General features: G+C 37.5%; 1 protein-coding gene across 1 annotated transcript in view; it reads left to right on the plus strand.

Moving 5' to 3' along the window:
• WWC2 (WW and C2 domain containing 2) overlaps positions 1-19,871 on the plus strand; it is a 228,885-nt gene that overhangs the window by 114,659 nt on the left and 94,355 nt on the right. The window contains exons 3-4 of the mRNA XM_025385999.1: positions 3,389-3,592; positions 4,408-4,484. Coding sequence (XP_025241784.1) covers positions 3,389-3,592; positions 4,408-4,484 — 281 coding nt within the window. The remainder of the gene's footprint in view (positions 1-3,388; positions 3,593-4,407; positions 4,485-19,871) is intronic.

Below are 19,871 nucleotides of genomic sequence, written 5' to 3' on the forward strand. Positions count from 1 at the left end.
TAACATTCATCAGTCATCATCATTCATTCATTTGAACCTTATAAAGCATATTTTAAATCAGCTTTGTTATTATATACAAATACATAAATTGCATCTATTTTCACTATACAGTTCATGAGTTTTTGACAAGTGTACACCATGTAACCATCACAATAATCAAGATAGAGAACATTTCCATCCGCTCAAAAAGAGCTTTCTTCTTGCTCTGTTGTAACAAGTACTTCTCAGTACTGCTGGGCCCAGGCAACCACTTTCTGTCATTGGATTAGCTTTACGTTTGCCCACATTTCATATAAATGGAATCATACAGCATGTGCTCTTTTGTGTCTGGCGTCTTTTCACTCAGCTTGTGTTTAAGAGTCTTATATATTACTGTTGAGTATTTTGTTTCATTTTGTTGCTGAGTAGTATTTTATTGTATGGATATACTACAATTTGCTTAGCCATTAGCTGTAATAGTTTTGTCTCTTATGAATAAAGCTGTTAATGAGCATTTGTTTAGAGGTCTTTTTGTATATACATATTTTTGGATCTCTTGGGTAAATAACAAGTTGTAGGATTGCTGGGTTGTATGGTAATTGCTAAGTTCTTCTCCAAAGTGATTGCCCCTTTTTAGATTCCCAGTGGCAATGAATGAGAATTCCAGTTGCCCCACATCCTCTTCAACACTTGACATGGTCAGTTTTCAAATTCTAGCTGTTTTATATAGTGAGCAGTGGTATCCCATTATCGTTTTGACTTGTATTTCCCTGATGATTGGTGATGTTGAGTCTCCTTTCATCTGCTTACTGATGTTTGCACAATAGTCAGTAGATGTGTGGGTTTATTTTTGGACTCTATTCTGTTGTAACATAACTGTTTTATCTAGATTATGCTTATTCCATCATTTCTACATTTCCAGATCTGTTTCTGTTGACTGATTTTTCTCCTGATTATGGACCATATTTTTGTGCTTTTTGTTATGTTTAGTAACATTATAGTGGATGCTAGACATTATAAAGTTGGTTTTGTTGTTGTTGGTTTCATTGAGTGCTAGGTTTTGTGCCTTTTAGGGAGATTTGTACTTTTTTTCTTCTGACTGGCAGTTAAGTTACTTGCTGACCAGTTTGGTCCTTTAGGTTAGGTTCAGAGTAGCCTTTACTCTATGTCTTATTTAGCTCTGTTGTTAAGGTGTAACTTTGCTGTGGTCTCCACTGGATTCCCTAGATGTTCACTGTGTCCTTTCTCCTCTGGCTGGTCGTAATTGGAAACTGTCACAGCCCTGTGTGAGCTCAGGGAATTATCTGCCTATAGCACCCCAGTTGTCCTTTGCCTGGCGTTGTGCACTTCCCCCTTGTGCATCTTAGCATTCACCCACAGACTTCTTGTAACCCCTGTGCAAATTTCTGGAACTTCTCCAGTCTCTGGAACTTCTGTGCTTTGCTTTACAAATTCCACCTCTCATGGCTTCCATGAAGTCTGCTTGCCTCTCGCTTCAATTCAGCAGTGCCTCCTTTCTCTGCTTCAGTTACCCCTCTTTGCACTGCTGTCCAAAAAGTGCTTTCAGACAGAAATGTAGGATAGTCATGGGATTCATTTCCCTTCTTTCAGAGATCACAATTCGTACTACCTGTTGTCCAACATCTGAAAACCATTGTTCATATATTTTGTCTTCTAGTTATTTACTGTGGCCCTGTTATTCCACCATGGCCTTCTTTGTGTTTTGCTTTGTTTTTTAAAAATCTCTATTAATCTTTTGTGTATCAAGCTTCATGTGTTTTCTGTATTAGAGCCATACTTCTATTTGTCCCAAATTATCCCCTGTTTGTGTTTGCTCTTGTTGGGAGTGGGATCCACTTAGATACAATGTCCTGCTAGAGACAAGATCGTAAGTCACAATACCATAGTTTTTACGCCTTTGAACTATTCTACTTTTATTTTAACACATTGTATTACTGAATACAACATACAGAAAAGTGCACAGACTGAAGTAACAAAGTTTAGCAAATATTTTAGAAGTGAACTATGTAATTTCGATGGGTGAAAGAAATAGAACATCAGTATCCAGGAAGCCTCTTTTATTTACTCTGTCCCATTCTCAGCCCCTTCCTCTACTGGCACATGGCCACTCTCCTTTCTTTCACAGCAGAGGGATCCAATACATGTCTGCAGACACAGGGGGATGTCTCTTAACCAACCTGCACTAACCATCACCAACTATCCATTCTCTTGTACACATCATGGTACCCCAATGCTGGACACCAGTACAGTCCAACTCCTTGGCCCAACGTGTGGTCAAAAAATATGTCAGTTTTTAAATATGAGAACATAAAGTGTTTGTGGTAATCTGATTCTTTTGTTTTTGTTTTTCTTCACGTTTTGTGGCCCCTACTGTGGCTTCACCACACAGTAAAGAATGTGTTTGGAGTTTATAAACTGAGCATAAGCTGCCGTGAAAGACAGAGGATAAGGGCTGACCTGCAGATGAGGAGGCTGGGGCACCTTCTGGAGGAGGCAGCGTGTGAATGCTGTTGCAGAGCACTGGTTCTTGGGCTCGGCTGCTCACTGGAATCACCTGAGCAGCTTCAAATCGATAGTGCTTGGGTTCCACCCACAGAAACTCTAACTGGTCTGGGGTTTTTTTTTAAAAAAAGGGTCTCTGGTTGATTGTAGTTTGCAGAAGTGCAGAAGCAAGAATCAGGGCCTTAGGCTAGAGCATCCTGTGTAAACAGGACCAGGGTTTTGTTTGTTTGTTTATTTTTAAATTTCAGATCCACTGCAGACTCACTGATATTTTTGTAAACTACAAGAAAAAGTGAATTACTGGAAAAGTGAAAATGTATACACACAAAGAAATGCAAAATGTTTATCAACAGATAAACAATAACTGACTAAAATCGCTATAATGATAACAAAATGTTTTCTGTCTATTTCTGTCCTTACTGTTCTGGACATGAAACTGCGTTCATGGACTGGTATTGGTCTGCAGAGTAGACCAGCTTTGATTAGAGCTGATGCAGAGGGCAGTGTGGCTAGAGTCCCATGTTAGGTGAGTGAAGGTAGGTTGGGTCCAGATTATGCGGGACCTTGAGTGCTGGAATGAATAGCTTAGCTTTTATTCTGTAGGCACTGGGGAGCCACAGAATTCTTGAAAGAAATGATCTGATTGACAACATCGTATGTGGTAGATTTATAGTGAGAATACATTGTTGATGAGAACCTGAAAGAGGAAGGAAATTGATGGGACTGGGTAAAATAAAACTATAAAATTTCTGGAGAAGTCACTCCAGCACAGCTAAATAAACTCCTTAGAGGATACAAGAACTTAAGCTAGCCTACTCCCTAAAGTTTAAACAATCCGGAAAACAAAGTTAAATTCTAAAAAATACCCTCCACCTAATGTTTTCAGAAACCACACAGATAGAAGATCCAAGAAAACAATGGAGGGGGGAACAGGAGAAGATGCTCAAGGACTACCTCTCTGTGGCGCAGGATGCCCTCCGGACACAGAAGGAGCTGTACCATGTGAAGGAACAGAGGCTGGCGCTGGCCCTGGATGAATACGTGCGATTAAATGATGCCTATAAGGAAAAGTCAAGTTCTCGCACAAGCTGTAAGTACAGTGTGTCTATTCAGACTTTAGAAGTGGAGACCGAATTGTAGGTAACAGAAGACCACTTACATTTCTATGGAGTTTAATTTTGAGTCCTTTTCCCTCCTAAGCAGGAAGAGTCTCTCAAAACCGTGAGAGGTGAAGGCACACCCCGGATTTTCTCACCCCCACTCCAGATAAAATAATCGCCGTTTGGGGGTTGTGCATGCCTTCTGTTTCTGTACCTGCCTCTGCCAGGTTGCCTTTTATGCATTTACGAGTTAATTTTTATCTTTTCAGAACAATGCAAGTAATTTGGCCCTTTTTGCTACTTTTGTACAATATTTTTAGTGGGGAGGAACTGCAACTATTACCTACAGTGTAATTTCTGTTGACCATCTGAGTTGATTTACCGCTCCCTCATCTCACAGATTGATTATTTGGAGCTGACTTTGTTTAAAGAAGCAGCTGTGATGAGCTCAGAAGTTCTGCTTAAATTATAAATTCCTTGATAATGCAAAACTCTGAAGTACTGCTGCAGTATAGTCCTCTAAGGGCATAGTGTATATGAAATCCAGAAGAAAATTAAGCACCAAGGTCTTAATGATGTTTCTCTTCACAGAGTTTAAAAATATGGTAGAGGTTTGAAGATTACTTTTTATATTTAGGTGTCTGATAAATGACAATAAAGGAATTATAAAAAGAAAGCACATAAATCTTGTTTTTAGCTTCAGTAAATTCTTTTTTTCCCCCTGTGTACAGCTTCAAGAAATTATAAGCTGAGAACTAGTTATGCAACTTGTAAATAATTAGTTTTTCTTTTTTCTCTATAAAAGTATTCTCAGGATCTTCATCCAGTACTAAATATGATCCCGATATTTTAAAAGCTGAGATCTCCACTACAAGATTAAGGGTAAGAGGTTTAAATTGTGGTTCTGTGTTGACCCATGTGCATAGAGTCTGAAGGCTGTGGAAGGGGCTCCAGCGGTCAGCTCTCACCCCGTGTGGTGTGGGAAACTCCGCTCACCCCTGATGAGTGGCCCTTCCGCCTTGATGTGAAGAAGTTCAGAGCATGGAATAGTCTTTATTATTGAGACAGTGTGTCCATTATTGGGCAGTTTTTTGTTTGTTTGTTTGTTTGTTTTGTGAGATGAAATCTCACTCTGTCCGCCAGGCTGGCTCACCGCAATCTCTGCCTCCCGGGTTCAAGTGATTCTCCTGCCTCAGCCTCCCGAGTAGCTGGGATTACAGGCGTGCGCCACCACGCACAACTAATTTTAATATTTTTAGTACAGATGGGGTTTCACCATATTGGCCAGGCTGGTCATACTGGTCTTGAACTCCTGACTGCAAGTGATCTGCCCGCCTTGGCCTCCCAAAGTTCTGGGATTATAGGCGTGAGTCACTGCGCTTGGCCTATTGGGCAGTTTTGTTGTTAGCAGTTAGAATATTGAATCAAAATTTGAGTCTTGTAACGTGCTTTCCCTCATTGTGCTGAGTTTTGTCCTCCAGAGTTAAGCCAAGCTGCTCTTTTGTTGGACAACCCAATATTTCAGGATTCCCACAGCTGAAGTCAGACTTTACGAGGTCCTCGTAATGCCTCATGGAAAGGTGTTTCCTGAATCTTGGCCTGAATCTTTTTAACTAAACTGATGTTAAGGCCAGAGCTTGTTTATCCTTGATTTTTGGAATATTAAAGTCTGTTCACCAAGTAAATGAACTCATGTAACCAATACCCAGGTCCTGAACTGGGTTATTACCATGATTTCTCCTCATTATTTCCCTTCTCCCTAAGGGTGGTACTATGGCCTTGTGAGCACTGAGGTTAATTTTTCACCTGCTTTGAACTTCCTAAGACTGGATAGCGTATGTATTAATTTGATGGCTTGCCTTGCTCAATAGCATTTCAAGATCCACATTCATTTTTATTGCTATATAGTGTTCCACTTTTGTGTACATACCATAAATTCTTTATCTCATGTAATATTGATGTACATTAAAGTTTATTTCAATTTCTGATTATTAAAAATTATGCCTTAATGTACATGTCTATTATACATGCATTATATGTGGAACACTTCTATGTTGACTCTTGAAAAGAAGATCAAATACACAGAGATAGAGAATAGAACAGTGGTTACCGTGGACTTGGGGTGGGGCGGAGGTGAGGGGAGATGAAATGGCGAGATGTGGTTCAAAGGATAAAAGGTGCAGATATGTAGGATGAACAAGTCTGGAGATGTGATGTACAACATGAGGACTCTAGGGAATAACATTGTATTGTATTAGGGATTCTTGTTAAATAAGTTAAATAAGTAGATTTTGTGACAAAAAATGGTAATTGTGTGAGTTGCTAGATATGCTAATTTGCTTCACTGTAGTAACCATTTCACTATCTCCATGTATCCCATAACATCATGTTGTAAGCCTCAAATATACACAATAAAATTTATTTTAAAAAATACAACCATGGCTCACTTAACAATGGGCATACATTGTGAGAAGTGCATTGTTAGACAATTCCCTTGTCCTGTGTACATTACAGAGTATACTAATGCAAGCCCATGTGATAGGGCTACTACACCTCTAGGCTATATGCTATAGCCTGTTGCTTCTAGGCTACAAACCTGTACCGTATGATACTATACTGAGTACTGTAAGTACATATTGTAAGTACATTCAGTACCTAGAATTATAACACACGGTGGTATTTGTGTATCTAAACTTATCCAACAGTAGAAAAGGCAGTGCGAGACATACCGTCTTACATGCAGGGAAATGTGAACATGTGGCACCTGACCGTACATATCTCAGCGGATACTGCCAAACAGTTTCAGCCCTTCTTACCTTCTCATGTCTGCACTAAGTCTCTACGTTACTTTATGCACAGGCTTTTGCCTACATCTCACAAGTTTTGAATTTTATATTTCCATTGTTATTCAGATCAAAATATTTTCTAACTTCCTTTATGATTTCTCATATGAGTGCATTGCTTAATTTTCAAACAATTGGAGCTTTTCTTTTATTATTGACTTCAACTTAAATACACTATATTTTTCAGTTCAAAAACTTACATTTGAAGTTGGGTGCAATGGCTCACACCTGTAATCCCAGCACTTTGGGATCCCAAGGTGGGAGGATTGCTTGAGGCCAGGTGTTCAAGACCCGCCTGGGCATCATAACGAGACATAATCTCTATTAAAAATAAAAAAAAAAGTTTTAATCTCAGAATTTCTATTTGATTATTTTTCAGTTGTTTTTGGTTGCTTGCCCAAATTCTGCACATTAATATGTAATTTTTGAACACTTCATCATCCCAGAGAGGATTTAGTTTTGTTTCTTCTAGGTAGTCAGGCCAGGGGCAGGTAATTTTAATATAATCATAATTTGAGCTGACTGCAGCCTGGGCTTTAATCCTTCTCTAAGGGCGGGCCAATTTCCAGTTTCCCTTTTCTTTTAGGGCAAAGCTCTTCAGAATCCCAGTTGAACTCCTGAGGTGCTTTAGCAGGGCCCCTTCTGTTGGATAGAGGCTGAACTTCGCGTCTCTTCCCTGTGCCTGAGCTCTGTGGGGCTGCCAGCCCTTCTCTGTGTCTCAGGTGCTCAGTCACTGCATGCTCCCAGCCTTTCCCTTTCCCGTTGTGTGGGCAAATACCTCAAAAGCAGAAACAGTGCCATGTTTGGATTATGACACTGAGCTTCCCTTATCTTTTGGATATTTATTTATTTATTTATTTATTTATTTATTTATTTTGATGGAGTCTTGCTCTGTTTCCCAGGCTGGAGTGCAGTGGTGCCATCTCAGCTGACTGCAACCTCTGCCTCCCAGGTTCAGGGGATTCTCCCGCCTCAGCCTTCTGAGTAGCTGGGACTACAGGCGCCCGCCACCACACCTGGCTAATTTTTTGTATTTTTAGTAGAGATGGGGTTTTGCCATGTTGGCCGGGCTAGTTTCGAACACCTGACCTCGTGATCCGCCCGCCTCGGCCTCCCAAAGTGCTGGGATTACAGGTGTGAGACACCACACCCGGCTTCTTTTGGATCTTTAACACAAGTTCTTGCTTTCTTAGTTCTCGAGTGTCCTCAAATAGATGTATGTATTTTTTTCCTCATAATTTTTCTATTTCTTATTAGAAAAAGAGTATGAAAAAGGTTTGTTTTTCAAACAAGCTTATTGGAAGCAAAACCTCTCTTTAGTTTGGATTTCTTGATTTATGAAGTCATCATTCTATGTCACTGTACAATAAATACCGCTCCAGGGTGTCCTGGACCCTTTGTCGGTCCATCCGTAATTCTCTGTTCATGCAATGGTTTGTCAAATGTCTTGGTACTCTATCTCTGTACCGTGTCTATGTGTTTGTTTCTGTGATCTACTAGGCTAGATACCTTATCTTAAAAAAAAGGAAATGAAGACATTTCTGTCAAAACTTACTCTCAATAAACTCCAATACTCGAGCTGTGCACTTCTCAGCAAGTTATTATTACTTCCCTCTGAAATTTTCATCCTTTTCATAGTTCTTATCTTTGCAAGACACATTGTAAATGGAACAACCACAATAAGCTGTTAATCTGTACACTTAGATCCTCTAAGAAATACGCAAACTAAGGGAGGGATTTAGAAACAAAAACATATTAGGATATCTCATGAAACCAACCATTTAGAAGGAAATGGAGCCCCATCCCAATCAGGGGTAGCACAGGAAATCCCAAGTGGTCACCTTCCCCAGAATTGTCCTCTGATGTAGCAGAATCTCTTAGATTAAGCCTCTTCTATGCCAGGTTTAGTTCGCTCTTAATATCAGAGGCCTATATTATATATAACATATAATATTTATCACTTTGTGACCACAAAGATGAGTCAGAGAGAGACACCCTCTTCAAGAAGGTGCTTCCCTCACAAAAAGAAGACAAGATATTCATAAATAACTATAATTAAAGATCAGAAACGACACTGGTTTCATCCCTTTCATTAGTCCCCAGGTGCTTAACACTTCCTGGCAGTGTGAATGCCTTTTTAGAAATGCCGCCATAGCAGATTGGTCCGTGTGGACTGTGTTGCTGTTGTGATGTTTTGAGCTGTGTTTGAACACTTTGGCACAGATGATGCACTCTTTGGTATCTGTGTCCATTTTGACCAGGTAACACTTTAGGAATGGCCCAGCCATTCAGAAGTGGATGGGTAACTTGGCAGAGTCTGTTAGGTTTTGATAATCTGACCCTTCTTGGTTTGCATACTCTGTTAAAATCCTTTCCACAAATTAATGCCATAGGAGTAGTAACTCTTGAATAAATTAACTCATCGCTTTGGTGTCTTGGAGTACTTGTCTGCATTTTTGGTCACAATAACAATTTTTAAAGCATAGCCAAACACTAGTTTTATGCTTTAATGTTTTGTTGCAACAATATTAGGAGGTGTACCTCAGTTGTTTTACTGAAGTAGTACTAGTAGGTCAAGTATTTGGGAGTCATGTATTTAGAAGCACCTGTCTAAAATATGCTTCATGTTATATTATGGACGTAGATATTGATGACCATTGGGCTTGTTTCCTCTTTGGTCAAATGGGTTAACAGTACTTCCTGATACCTTATTTTTATTTGTGAAAATGGTAAAATGAATGAATTAGTGCATTTTATTAAGATACTCGTAACTTTTAAAGCTGGTGTTTAATTGCTTGAGAAAATCTCAATAGCTATTTTTCAGTAGCTATTTTTTTAAGGAAGAAGAATATAAACGTTTTTACTGCAAAATTTATTATTTATTTATAATAGATCTTAGGCCATAGTCACCTTGGGTTAAAATATAAACTCTCTCATGCAAATGAAACTTTAAATTCAATTGCCGTTATTAAAAAAACACAATACCGAAGTTTACAAATAGGTGAAAATTTTGTGGAATAAGTTTTTGGCTAATTTTTATGAAATTTTCACCATTGTTAAACCTAAATGAAGTGTTAGAAATGTAAAAGAAAGTCTTTAGAAATACAAATGTATTTGAGAAGTGTATTGAGTACCTATTGCATGTGCTTTAATACAACTTTTAATTTTGTAAGAGTGAAGAACAAAGACCCCTTTGGTTAAACTATTTGCACACCATTCCAAACACATAGCTGGCTAGGGGGCACTGTTATTAATAACAGTATACTACCTTTTGTTCTCAAGTATGTACTGCTCACACATTGTTAATATAGACCCACTTTGAATTCGTTTTAGCAGTGGTGATGAACTTAGAAAAGCCATCCACAGTCTTAGCTATTTGTAATCTTGGAGACAGATTTAAAAGAATGAAACTCAGATTTAAAGTTCAGTTTGTAACTAGGAGTAAAGTAATTGACTAATGTGCACATCAAAATATGATACTTTAGCCAATTATCTAACAGAGCAAAAATAATATCAGTATTTTTCAAATAAAAAGAAATATACCGGCCGGGTGCAGTGGCTCACGCCTGTAATCCCAGCACTTTGGGAGGCCTAGGTGGGCGGATCACCCGAGGTCAGGAGTTCGAGAGCAGCCTGACCAACATGGAGTAACCCCATATCTACCAAAAATACAAAATTAACCAGGCGTGGTGGTGCATGCCTGTAATCCCAGCTATTGGGGAGGCTGAGGCAGGAGAATTGCTTGAACCCGGGAGGCAGAGGTTGCAGTGAGCCAAGATTGCACCATTGCACTCCAGCCTGGGCAACAAGAGCAAATCTCCGTCTCAAAAAAAAAAAAAAAAAAAGAAAAAGAAAAAAGCCTTTGGAGAATGTAAATTGCTACAAATATTCTCTCTTGACTAGACATGAGAGATATCCTTATTCTTATACTATGTTTACAATTTAGCTTACATTTCAAGTTCTTTCAGCTGTGACTTAACTTTCTTTTAGGGTGTTGAAAGAGAATGATGCTAACTTGCAACACCAAACTGTAGATAAGGTTATTCTTAGGATGTTTGGAAATGAATTTGTATTGTACAGTAGCTCCCCCTTATTCATAGGGCATATGGCCCAGGCCTCCCAGTGGATACCTGAAGCCCTGGATAGCACTGAACCCATTGTACACTGTTTTCTCCTATACAGCCATACCTGTGATAAAGTTTAACTTATGAATTAGGCATAGAAGATTAACAACAATGACTAATAATAAAATTGAACAGTCATCGCATTATACTTTAATACAAGTTATATGGACGTGGTCTCTCTCAAAATATCTTATTGTATCATAGTCATCTATTTTTGGACCACAGTTGACTGCAGGCAACCTAAACTGCAGAAAGTGAAACTGTGGATAAGGGAGGACCATTGTAGTTAGTGTTGGGTTAGAAAATAGCGCAACAGTCAGTGAATTTTGAGTGAAATTAGGAATGAGATGACTTGACTTACATTCGCTAAAAAAAAAAAAAAAAGCAAGACAGAAAATGAGAGATTCTCTTTAATGTAAGAACTGGTGTTATCTAATATGACATGGTAGTAACTTGAAATAATTAAAATGTGTAGCAAGTAGTGTCTTTTTTCAAAAGCATACTCAGAATTTGAATAGAGTGAATCTTAATACTTAATCACATTTATTGATTTTCTAATGTTTTATTTCTCTTGCTATCTCTGTATGAGTTTGGTCTCCTTTTCTAGCTTTGAAGGGTATGAAACTGCAGGCTAAATATGTATTTTAAAAAAGAAATCATTTATTGGCCCTATGTTGTTGAGGAGGAGATATTTAGTTTCTCTTCACCTAGATAAGTCACCATGTCAATCTCTACACATCCTAATTCTTAAATACCGTTATATCCATAATGCTTGTGGCATTTTACAATATTAAAAGCAATTAACTTTTCCTGCTAGAGAATATATAATCTGAGCAAACAGGATTGACAGGAAAATAATCACTCATAAATGATCTATTTTAAATGATTCTATAAAGCCTACAAAGCTCATTTGCTCATATTTTGAAGGTCATAGGAGCTAAGCTTTGTGGAATGGTATGAGATAAAGATATAATGAATGCATTCAAACCAACACTTCCTTATATTTTGGTACTTTTCTTTGACATGTACACAATAAATACATTGACCTAACATGTTCACATTGAATTTTGAATCAACCTCCTGACGCCATGACAGTGAAGCAGTGAGAGTATGAAATAGCTATTTATTCTACATATGTTTTGCGATCTTTAGCGTCCTTGGGTGCACATTTATTTCTAGAGCTGAGGGTGGTAGACATAATACTCTCAGCTTCTACTTAATGAAGGCATCAGAATTTTAGCTCCTTCAAGATTTAAGGGAATAAAATTGTGTGATTCGAGACTCATCAATCGGATGACAGTTTTAGATGTGTCTTTAGAGAGAAGGTGATATTGGTGAAATAGGCTCAACAAGAAGACATTTTGCCTAAAATTCAGGCTGTCAAAATCGTGTGAATATATTTTAAAAGATCCAGCTTACTTGTTACCCATGAAAGATTAACTACTACAAGAATTGCCCTCTAACAGCAGGTAATTAAAGAACTGGACAAAATCTAGGAAACAGCTGTTTTCAGACTTCAGGTAACAGTAGAAGACTGTAATTCTTAACTGAAAGGAAACAGATGAAGTGAGCCCTGGGATTGCACTGTTTGCAGTATGAGGAGAAGGACCCAAACATAGTCTAGTGGCGTGCATGAGTTGATGAGACAGAAAAGTTCATTGGCAGAGAAGTGACTAGAATATAGAGGAAATACCAGAGAGGAGGGAGCTACAGAGACAGAAGGGAGCAAGAGCAGGCAAGTGCCAGTCTAGAGATTTCTAGTAGGGTCTCCTCAAATCTTTGACTTGAATACTGATTGAGTATCCATGGTACAAATACCATAAGACTGGAGAAAGAAAGTGATAGGACAGACAGTTCTTGGAGCTCACATAGGGCTGGGAATAGTTTGTGTTTCCGTCAACCAGCATAGAGACATAGAGCCTTGAAAAGAAACATCAGAATGGTAATGCCCTAGTAGTGGGACCAAATTAGTCTGAGGCTAAGGCTGCATTGGACTTATTCTAACAAAAATTGAAAGCAAACATTGAAAGGATCAAATTGATTTAAAATAATTTATTTGTGTGCTAGAATAAAGTCCAGGATCCTTTAAGATAATACAATAAAATCCAGCACCAAGAATGTAAAATTCACAATGGCCAGTATCTAGTCAGAATTTTTCTTTTTTTTCTTTTTTTGAGATGGAGTCTCGCTCTGTCGCCCAGGCTGGAGTGCAGTGGCCGGATCTCAGCTCACTGCAAGCTCCGCCTCCCGGGTTCACGCCATTCTCCTGCCTCAGCCTCCCGAGTAGCTGGAACTACAGGTGCCCACAACCTCGCCCGGCTAGTTTTTTGTATTTTTTAGTAGAGACGGGGTTTCACCGTGTTAGCCAGGATGGTCTCGATCTCCTGAGCTCGTGATCCGCCCGTCTCGGCCGCCCAAAGTGCTGGGATTACAGGCGTGAGCCACCGTGCCCGGCCCCTCTAGTCAGAATTTTTCACGTGTGTTGGGAATGAGAGTAGTGTGGAGCGGCAAAAGAGAGTTTACCAAGAGGGCATCAGGAAGCCTTCGAGAGTGTTAGATATATTCTAGAAGTGTATTGACAGTTACATGTGTATATACACGTGTCAACACTTATCAAAGTATGTACTTTAAACATAGCACTTTATTGTATGCTAGTTATACATCAATAAAGCTGTTAAAAATGATCAGGTGTGCAAAGAAGCAAGAAAATATGATCCACAACAAAAAGAAGAAATGACAGGTACAATTTAATTAGCAGACAAACATGTTAAAACATGTTATACATATGCTCAAGAATGTAAAGGAAAATGTGAAAATGGGGAGAAAAAATATATTAAAAAACAAAATGGAACTTCTATAGATTAAAAATACAATATCAGAAATAAAATAACTGTATGAGAGTAACAGCTGATTATGTATTACCAAATAAAAGATCAGCGAAGTTAAAGACACAGGAATAGAAACTACCCAAAATGAATTACACAGAGAAAACAAAGTCTGGTAAAAATTTAACAGCATATCTGTATCCTGTGGTTCAGTATCAAATAGTTTGACATGTGTAATTAAAGTCTCCTAGAAACAGCAGGGAAGGAAATCACAAAAATTATTTGCAGAAACTGAAATTATTAATCCATCAATATAGGAAATTCAACAAACCCAAGGCAGAATAAAAAAAAAAAAGATCATACCAAAGCATGTCATAATCATCTTGCCAGAAATCAATGATAAAGAGAAATCCTTAAAAGTAGCCATAGAAAAAGACATAATGTACAGTGGAATAAAGACAAGAATTACAACAGACTCCTCATCAGAAATAATACAAACTACAAGACAATGGAATGATATTTCAAGAGTACCAATACTAAAAAAAAACTGTCAACCTAGATTTCTATACCTCGTGAAAATGTATTTTAAATTGAAGGCAAAACAACCAGTATAAAAATGGGCAAGAGACTTCAATAGACATTTCTCCAAAAGATATACAAATGGCCAGCCAATAAGCGTATGAAGAGATGATAAACATCACTAGTCACGAGGGAGATTCAAATCAAAATTACAATGAGATATCACTTCACACCTACTAGGAAAGCTATTACTTAAAAACAAAACTGACTAACACAGGTTGGACATTGGTATACAAGTATCTGTTTGAGTCACTGCTTTCAGTGCTTTGGGGTATATATCCAGAAGTGGAATTGTTCGATCACAAGGTAATTCTAAATTTAACTTTTTGATATATGTCTATATAGATTTTGATACATACCTTCTAATCTAGGAAGAGATTTGTTAAAAAGAATTGGCTCACACAATTATGGAAACTGGCGAGTCCAGATTTGCAGTGTGGACTGACGAACTGGAGGCACAGGAGAGCCAGTACAGTTCCAGTCCAAAGACTAGCAGCCTGGAGACCCAGGAAAGCTGATGATGGGGATGAAGTCTGAAGACTGGCAGGCAGAGACCCAGGAAAGCTTGCAGTGCAGATGAAGTCCAAAGGCAGTCTGTTAAATTCCTGCCTGCTTAGAGAGGTCAGTTTTTTTATTCTGATCAGGACTTCAACTGATTGGATGAGGTATACTCACATTATGGGGGGCAGTCTGTATACTCAGAGTTCACCAGTTTAAAAATTAATCTTATCCAAAAATATCCTCCAGATTGACACATGAAATTAACTATTACATGCCTACAACCTATATGTCTATCACAGGTAAATGTCAGCAAAATATGGCATATACGTATAATGCAATATTATTAAGCTTTAAAATGCAATGTAATTCTGATACATGCTACAACATGGATGAACCTTGAAAACGTTATGCTAAGTGAAATAAGTCAGACACAAAAGAACAAATATGATTCATCTTATATAAGGTACCTAGAATAAGCAATTTCATAGACACAGAAAATAGAATAGTGGTTACCAGGGGCTGAGGAAGAAGAGAAAGGGGAGTTACTGTTTAATAGGTACAGAGTTTCAGTAAGACAATGAAAAAGTTCAGGAAATGACCAGTGATGATGGTTGCACTTAATACCACGGAATTGTATACTTAAATGGTAAATCTTACATGTATATTTTACCACAAAATTAAAGAATAAAACAATTTTTCAGACAAACAAGAGAACTGATTGCCTGCAGAACTGGAATATATTAGATGTTAAAGGCAATCTCTTCAAGCAGAGGGAAAATGATACCACATGGCAATTTGGAACTAAATAAAATAATGAAAATGTTAGAGATCTTACATATGCAAATACAAGACTTTTTAAATAATTTCAAGCCTCTTTAAATAAAAATGCCTAAACAAAGATAATAAAATATGTTGTGAGGCTTATAAGATATTTAAAAGCAAAATATAAGACAAAATATCACAAAGAATAGGGGAGAATGGAAGGATGCTGTCTAAGGCACTTTGACTATTCATAAAGTAGTGACTTTTATTGGCAGTAGGCTGCATATTTTATACACTAGAGCAAACTTTTTCTATAAAGATCCAAATAGTAAATATTTTAGATGTTGCAGGTATAGTAAGCAGAATTCTAAATATTTTCCAGTCCTCCAAGATGTTCACCTCCCCCACCTTTCCTAGTATACATGACTTTCATAATTTCCAGGCTGAATATGATTCATTATTTAATATGGCAGAGTTAAAGATAGAGAAATTATCCTGGGGGGCAGAGAAATTATTCTGGGGGATTGGAGGTAACACAAGCCCTTTAAAGACAGAGTTTCTCTGGCTGGTTGTCGAGGAGGACATTAGATGTCAAAGCATAAGAGGGTTTAAATGTACCATTGCTGGATTACAGAGGGAGAGGCCAACATGGGAAGAAACTGAGAGTGACCTTGGCTGATAGCCAGCAAGGAATTCAAGTCTCAGTCCTAGAGCCACAAGGAACTGAATGTTGCCAACAGTGAGAATGAAGTTAGGAGTGGGTTTTTCTACAAAGCCCCAGATGACAACTCAGCCTGGCTAACACCCTGATTGCAGCTTTGTGATAATTTGACCAGAGAACCCAGAGAACCTAGTGAGCTATTAAATAGCTGTAATTAATTTTAAGCTGCTAATTCTGTGTTAATTTGTCCTGCAGCATCAGTAAACTCATATAGCAGACCATGTGTGGTCTCTGGTGCAGATTTTTGCTCTTTTTTTTCTACTTTTCTTGGATAATAGTTAAAAATTTGCAAACCTTTATTAACTTGTGGGCCATAAAACAAAAACAAAAAACAGGCCACAAAATGAGCTGTCATTTGTTGATTCCTGCCCTAGAGTATCCACTTAAAAAAAAAAAAAAAAAGAGGTATCACTTTTAAGCCAATAAGGGAGATAAAATGGAATCATTAGAAAAAATTTTGTTAACCCAAAAGAAGGCAAGAATAGAGGAAGAAAATACGACAATAAGAAAGCTAATATACTAAGTGTATTAATAAATGGCCTAAATGCTCCAGTTAAAAGGCAGAGATTATTAGAATGGTTAAAACGAGACCCAATTTCATGATGGCTGCAACAGACCTGCTTTAAATATAAAGGCCTAGATAGGTTAATTAAAATATTAAAGATGATATATCATGAAAATACAAATCCAAAGAATGTTGCAGTTGTCATATTAATATCAAACTAAACTTCAGAACAAGGACTATTACTAGAGATTTTATAATTTTAAATGGATCAGTTCGTCAAAGGACATAAGAATCTTAAAGATGTATGCTCATACTAACAGAGCTTCAAATACCTGGAATAAAGACCAATACAACTGCAAGGTGAAGGACAAATCTCTAATTATAGTTGGACATGATAGAATATGTAGCCAGATAATCAGCAATGCTGTCAAAAGATGTAAGCAATACCGTAGACCAACTTGATCCAATTAACATTTATAAAATAGAACATACCATTTAAAAACAGCAGAAGGGCACATGGAACATCACAAAGGTAATCCTTACTGTAGAATATGAAAAGAAGTCTCAGTACATTTAAGGGGACTCAAATTCATGCAGAGTGTAACTATAGTGGAATCAAACTAGACAACATAAACAGAAATATATCTGGAAAAATTGTCAAATACTTGAAAAATATTAGCATACTTCTCAATAATTCATTGGCCAAGGAAGAAAGCACATGAGGAACATTTAAAAATATTTTGAACTAAACAAAAGGGAAAATACACTGTATAAACATTTGTTGGGTATAGCCACAGCAGTGTAACGGGAAGCCATTAGGAAGTGGAAGTCTCATACATTGCTATGGGAATGCAAAATGGTACAACCTTTTTGGGAAGCAGGTTACTGATTTCTTACAAAGTTAAACATATATTTAACATACTAGCAATCCCACTTACAGGTATTTACCCAATATAAATGAAAGCATATACCCACATAAAGACTTTAGTGTAAATATTTATGAGAGCTTTATGCTTGTTAGCCTAAACTGGGAACCAGCCTAAATGTCCATTAATAGATAAATGGATAAACAAATTGTGACATATCCATAAGATGTAATTTAAAAGGAACAAGTTACTGATACAACATGGATGAATTTCAAAAACAGTGAAAGTTTAGTGCTTGCTAGGGGCCAGGTAGGGATAGACTATAAAGAGGCATGAGGAAATATTTTGGTGGTTGTCCTAGCGGTACATGATTATATGTACTTGTCTGAACTCATCATATTGTACATTTAAAATTTGTGCTGTTTATTATAAATTGGGTAAAATACCATTTTTTATGTGGGAGGAAAAGATTCAGATGAATAATTATTGGAACTAATAAGGTAAGTGGAATCTATATGTATTATATATATGTAAAATCTTTTAACATATCTATGATAGCCATTCATAATATATAAAATCACATTCACATTAGCAAACCCAAATCATAAAATATCTAGAATTAACTTTTATCAAGAAATATAGTGGCCCTATCTAGAGAAAATTATAAAACATTTTTGAGGGATATAAATGGAAATTTTAACAAATGAAAGACAGATATTTTAAAAAATAGAAACAATATAAGAATGCAATATCAAAATCCTAATTTGGGAGTGTAGGAGGGGGAACAGGATAGAAATTTTCAGAATATCATCTGGACATGTTACTAGAGCAAATTTACCCTACATTTAAAAATATATTTATGTGTCCAGGCATGGTGGCTCACACATGTAATCCTAGCACTTTGGGAGGCTGAGGCGGGCAGATCACTTGAGGCCAGGAGTTCGAGACCAGACTGGCCAATGTGGTGAAAACCCATCTCTACTATTAATAAAAATACAAAAATTAGCCGCATGTGGTGGTGCACACCTGTAGTCCCAGCTACTCGGGAGGCTGAGGCACGAGAATCACTTGAACCTGGGAGGTGGAGGATGCAGTGAGCCAAGATTGTGCCACTGTACGCTAGCCTGGGTAACAGAGTGAGATGCCGTCTCAAAAAATAAAATAATAATAAAAGTATAGTTATGTGCCAAATAAATGACACTGCAGTCAATGACCAAACCACATACATATGATGGTAGTCCCATGAGATTATAATGCCATGTTTTTACTGTACCTTTTCTATCTTTAGCTATGTTTAGATATACAAATGCTTACAATTATGTTATAGTTGCCTGTGTTTTTCAGTACAGTAGCATGCTGTGCAGGTTTGTAGCCTAGGACAATAGGCTATGCCAAATGGCCTAGGTGTGTAGCAGGCTGTGCTATCTGGTTCTGTGTAAGTGTACTCTGTGATGTTCACATGATAGCAGAATTGCCCAACATCATATTTCTAAGAATGTAACCTGATGAAGTGACACATGACTATACTTTATGATGGGAAATACTAAGCAGTATATATCAGTAGAGAGAATAGTATAATTTTCTCCCATATTTCCATCACATCTCATCCATTTTATCTTTTACTTTCACCCTACGCTCTGAATTATTTTGATGACAATTTGAAATAGTGTATCATTCACCTGTAAACATTTCAGCATATATTTTTAAAGCTAAGAAGAAAGTACAATGCCATTGTTATTTTTGAAAAGTTAACTAGAATTCTTTACTGCTGTCCTATTTTTGAAAAGTTAACTCGAATTCTTTATTGCTGTCCAAATGCCTTGTCAATATTTATGTTTCTCATTTGTTTTTCTATTGGCTTGTTTGAATCAGGGTCTAAATATGGTCTATATATTGCAGTTGGTAAATAAACCTCTGAAGTCTAATTTTGTTTTTTATTTATTGCCTTTTTTTGAGATGGAGCCTCACTTTGTCTTGCCCAGGAGTCTTGCCCAGGCTGAAGTGCAGTGCTGCAATCTCTGCTTACTGCAGCGTCTGCCTTCTGGGTTCAGGTGGTTCTCCTGCCAGCTGGGACTATAGGCAGCTACCACCATGCCTGGCTAATTTTTGTGTTTTTAGTAGAGACGGGGTTTCGCCATGTTGGCCAGACTAGTGTCGAACTCCTGACCTCAGGCGATCTGCCCACCCGGCCTCCCAAAGTGCTGGGATCACAGGTGTGAGCCACTGCACCCAGCTGAGGTCTAATTTTAATCACCCTCTTTTCTTTGTAACTTAAAAAAAAAAAAAAAAAAAAAAAAAAAAAGAAAAACCTAGATCATTTGTAGAATTCCCCACTGTCTGATTTTTGTGTCTTACATGCCCATGGTGTACTTGAACAAATTCCTTTGTTCCTATAATTGCTGTAAATTATTAATTAGATGTAGAGGATTATGAGATCTAGTTTTTTGGGGGCAGAGACATTCATCATGGGTTGTGCTGTATATATCCATCAGGAAGTGCATGTCTCTTTTTTTTTATAGTAGTAGCAACTTATGATTGTCTAG

Source organism: Theropithecus gelada, chromosome 5, assembly GCF_003255815.1.
Source record: "Theropithecus gelada isolate Dixy chromosome 5, Tgel_1.0, whole genome shotgun sequence".
Taxonomy (NCBI): domain Eukaryota; kingdom Metazoa; phylum Chordata; class Mammalia; order Primates; family Cercopithecidae; genus Theropithecus; species Theropithecus gelada.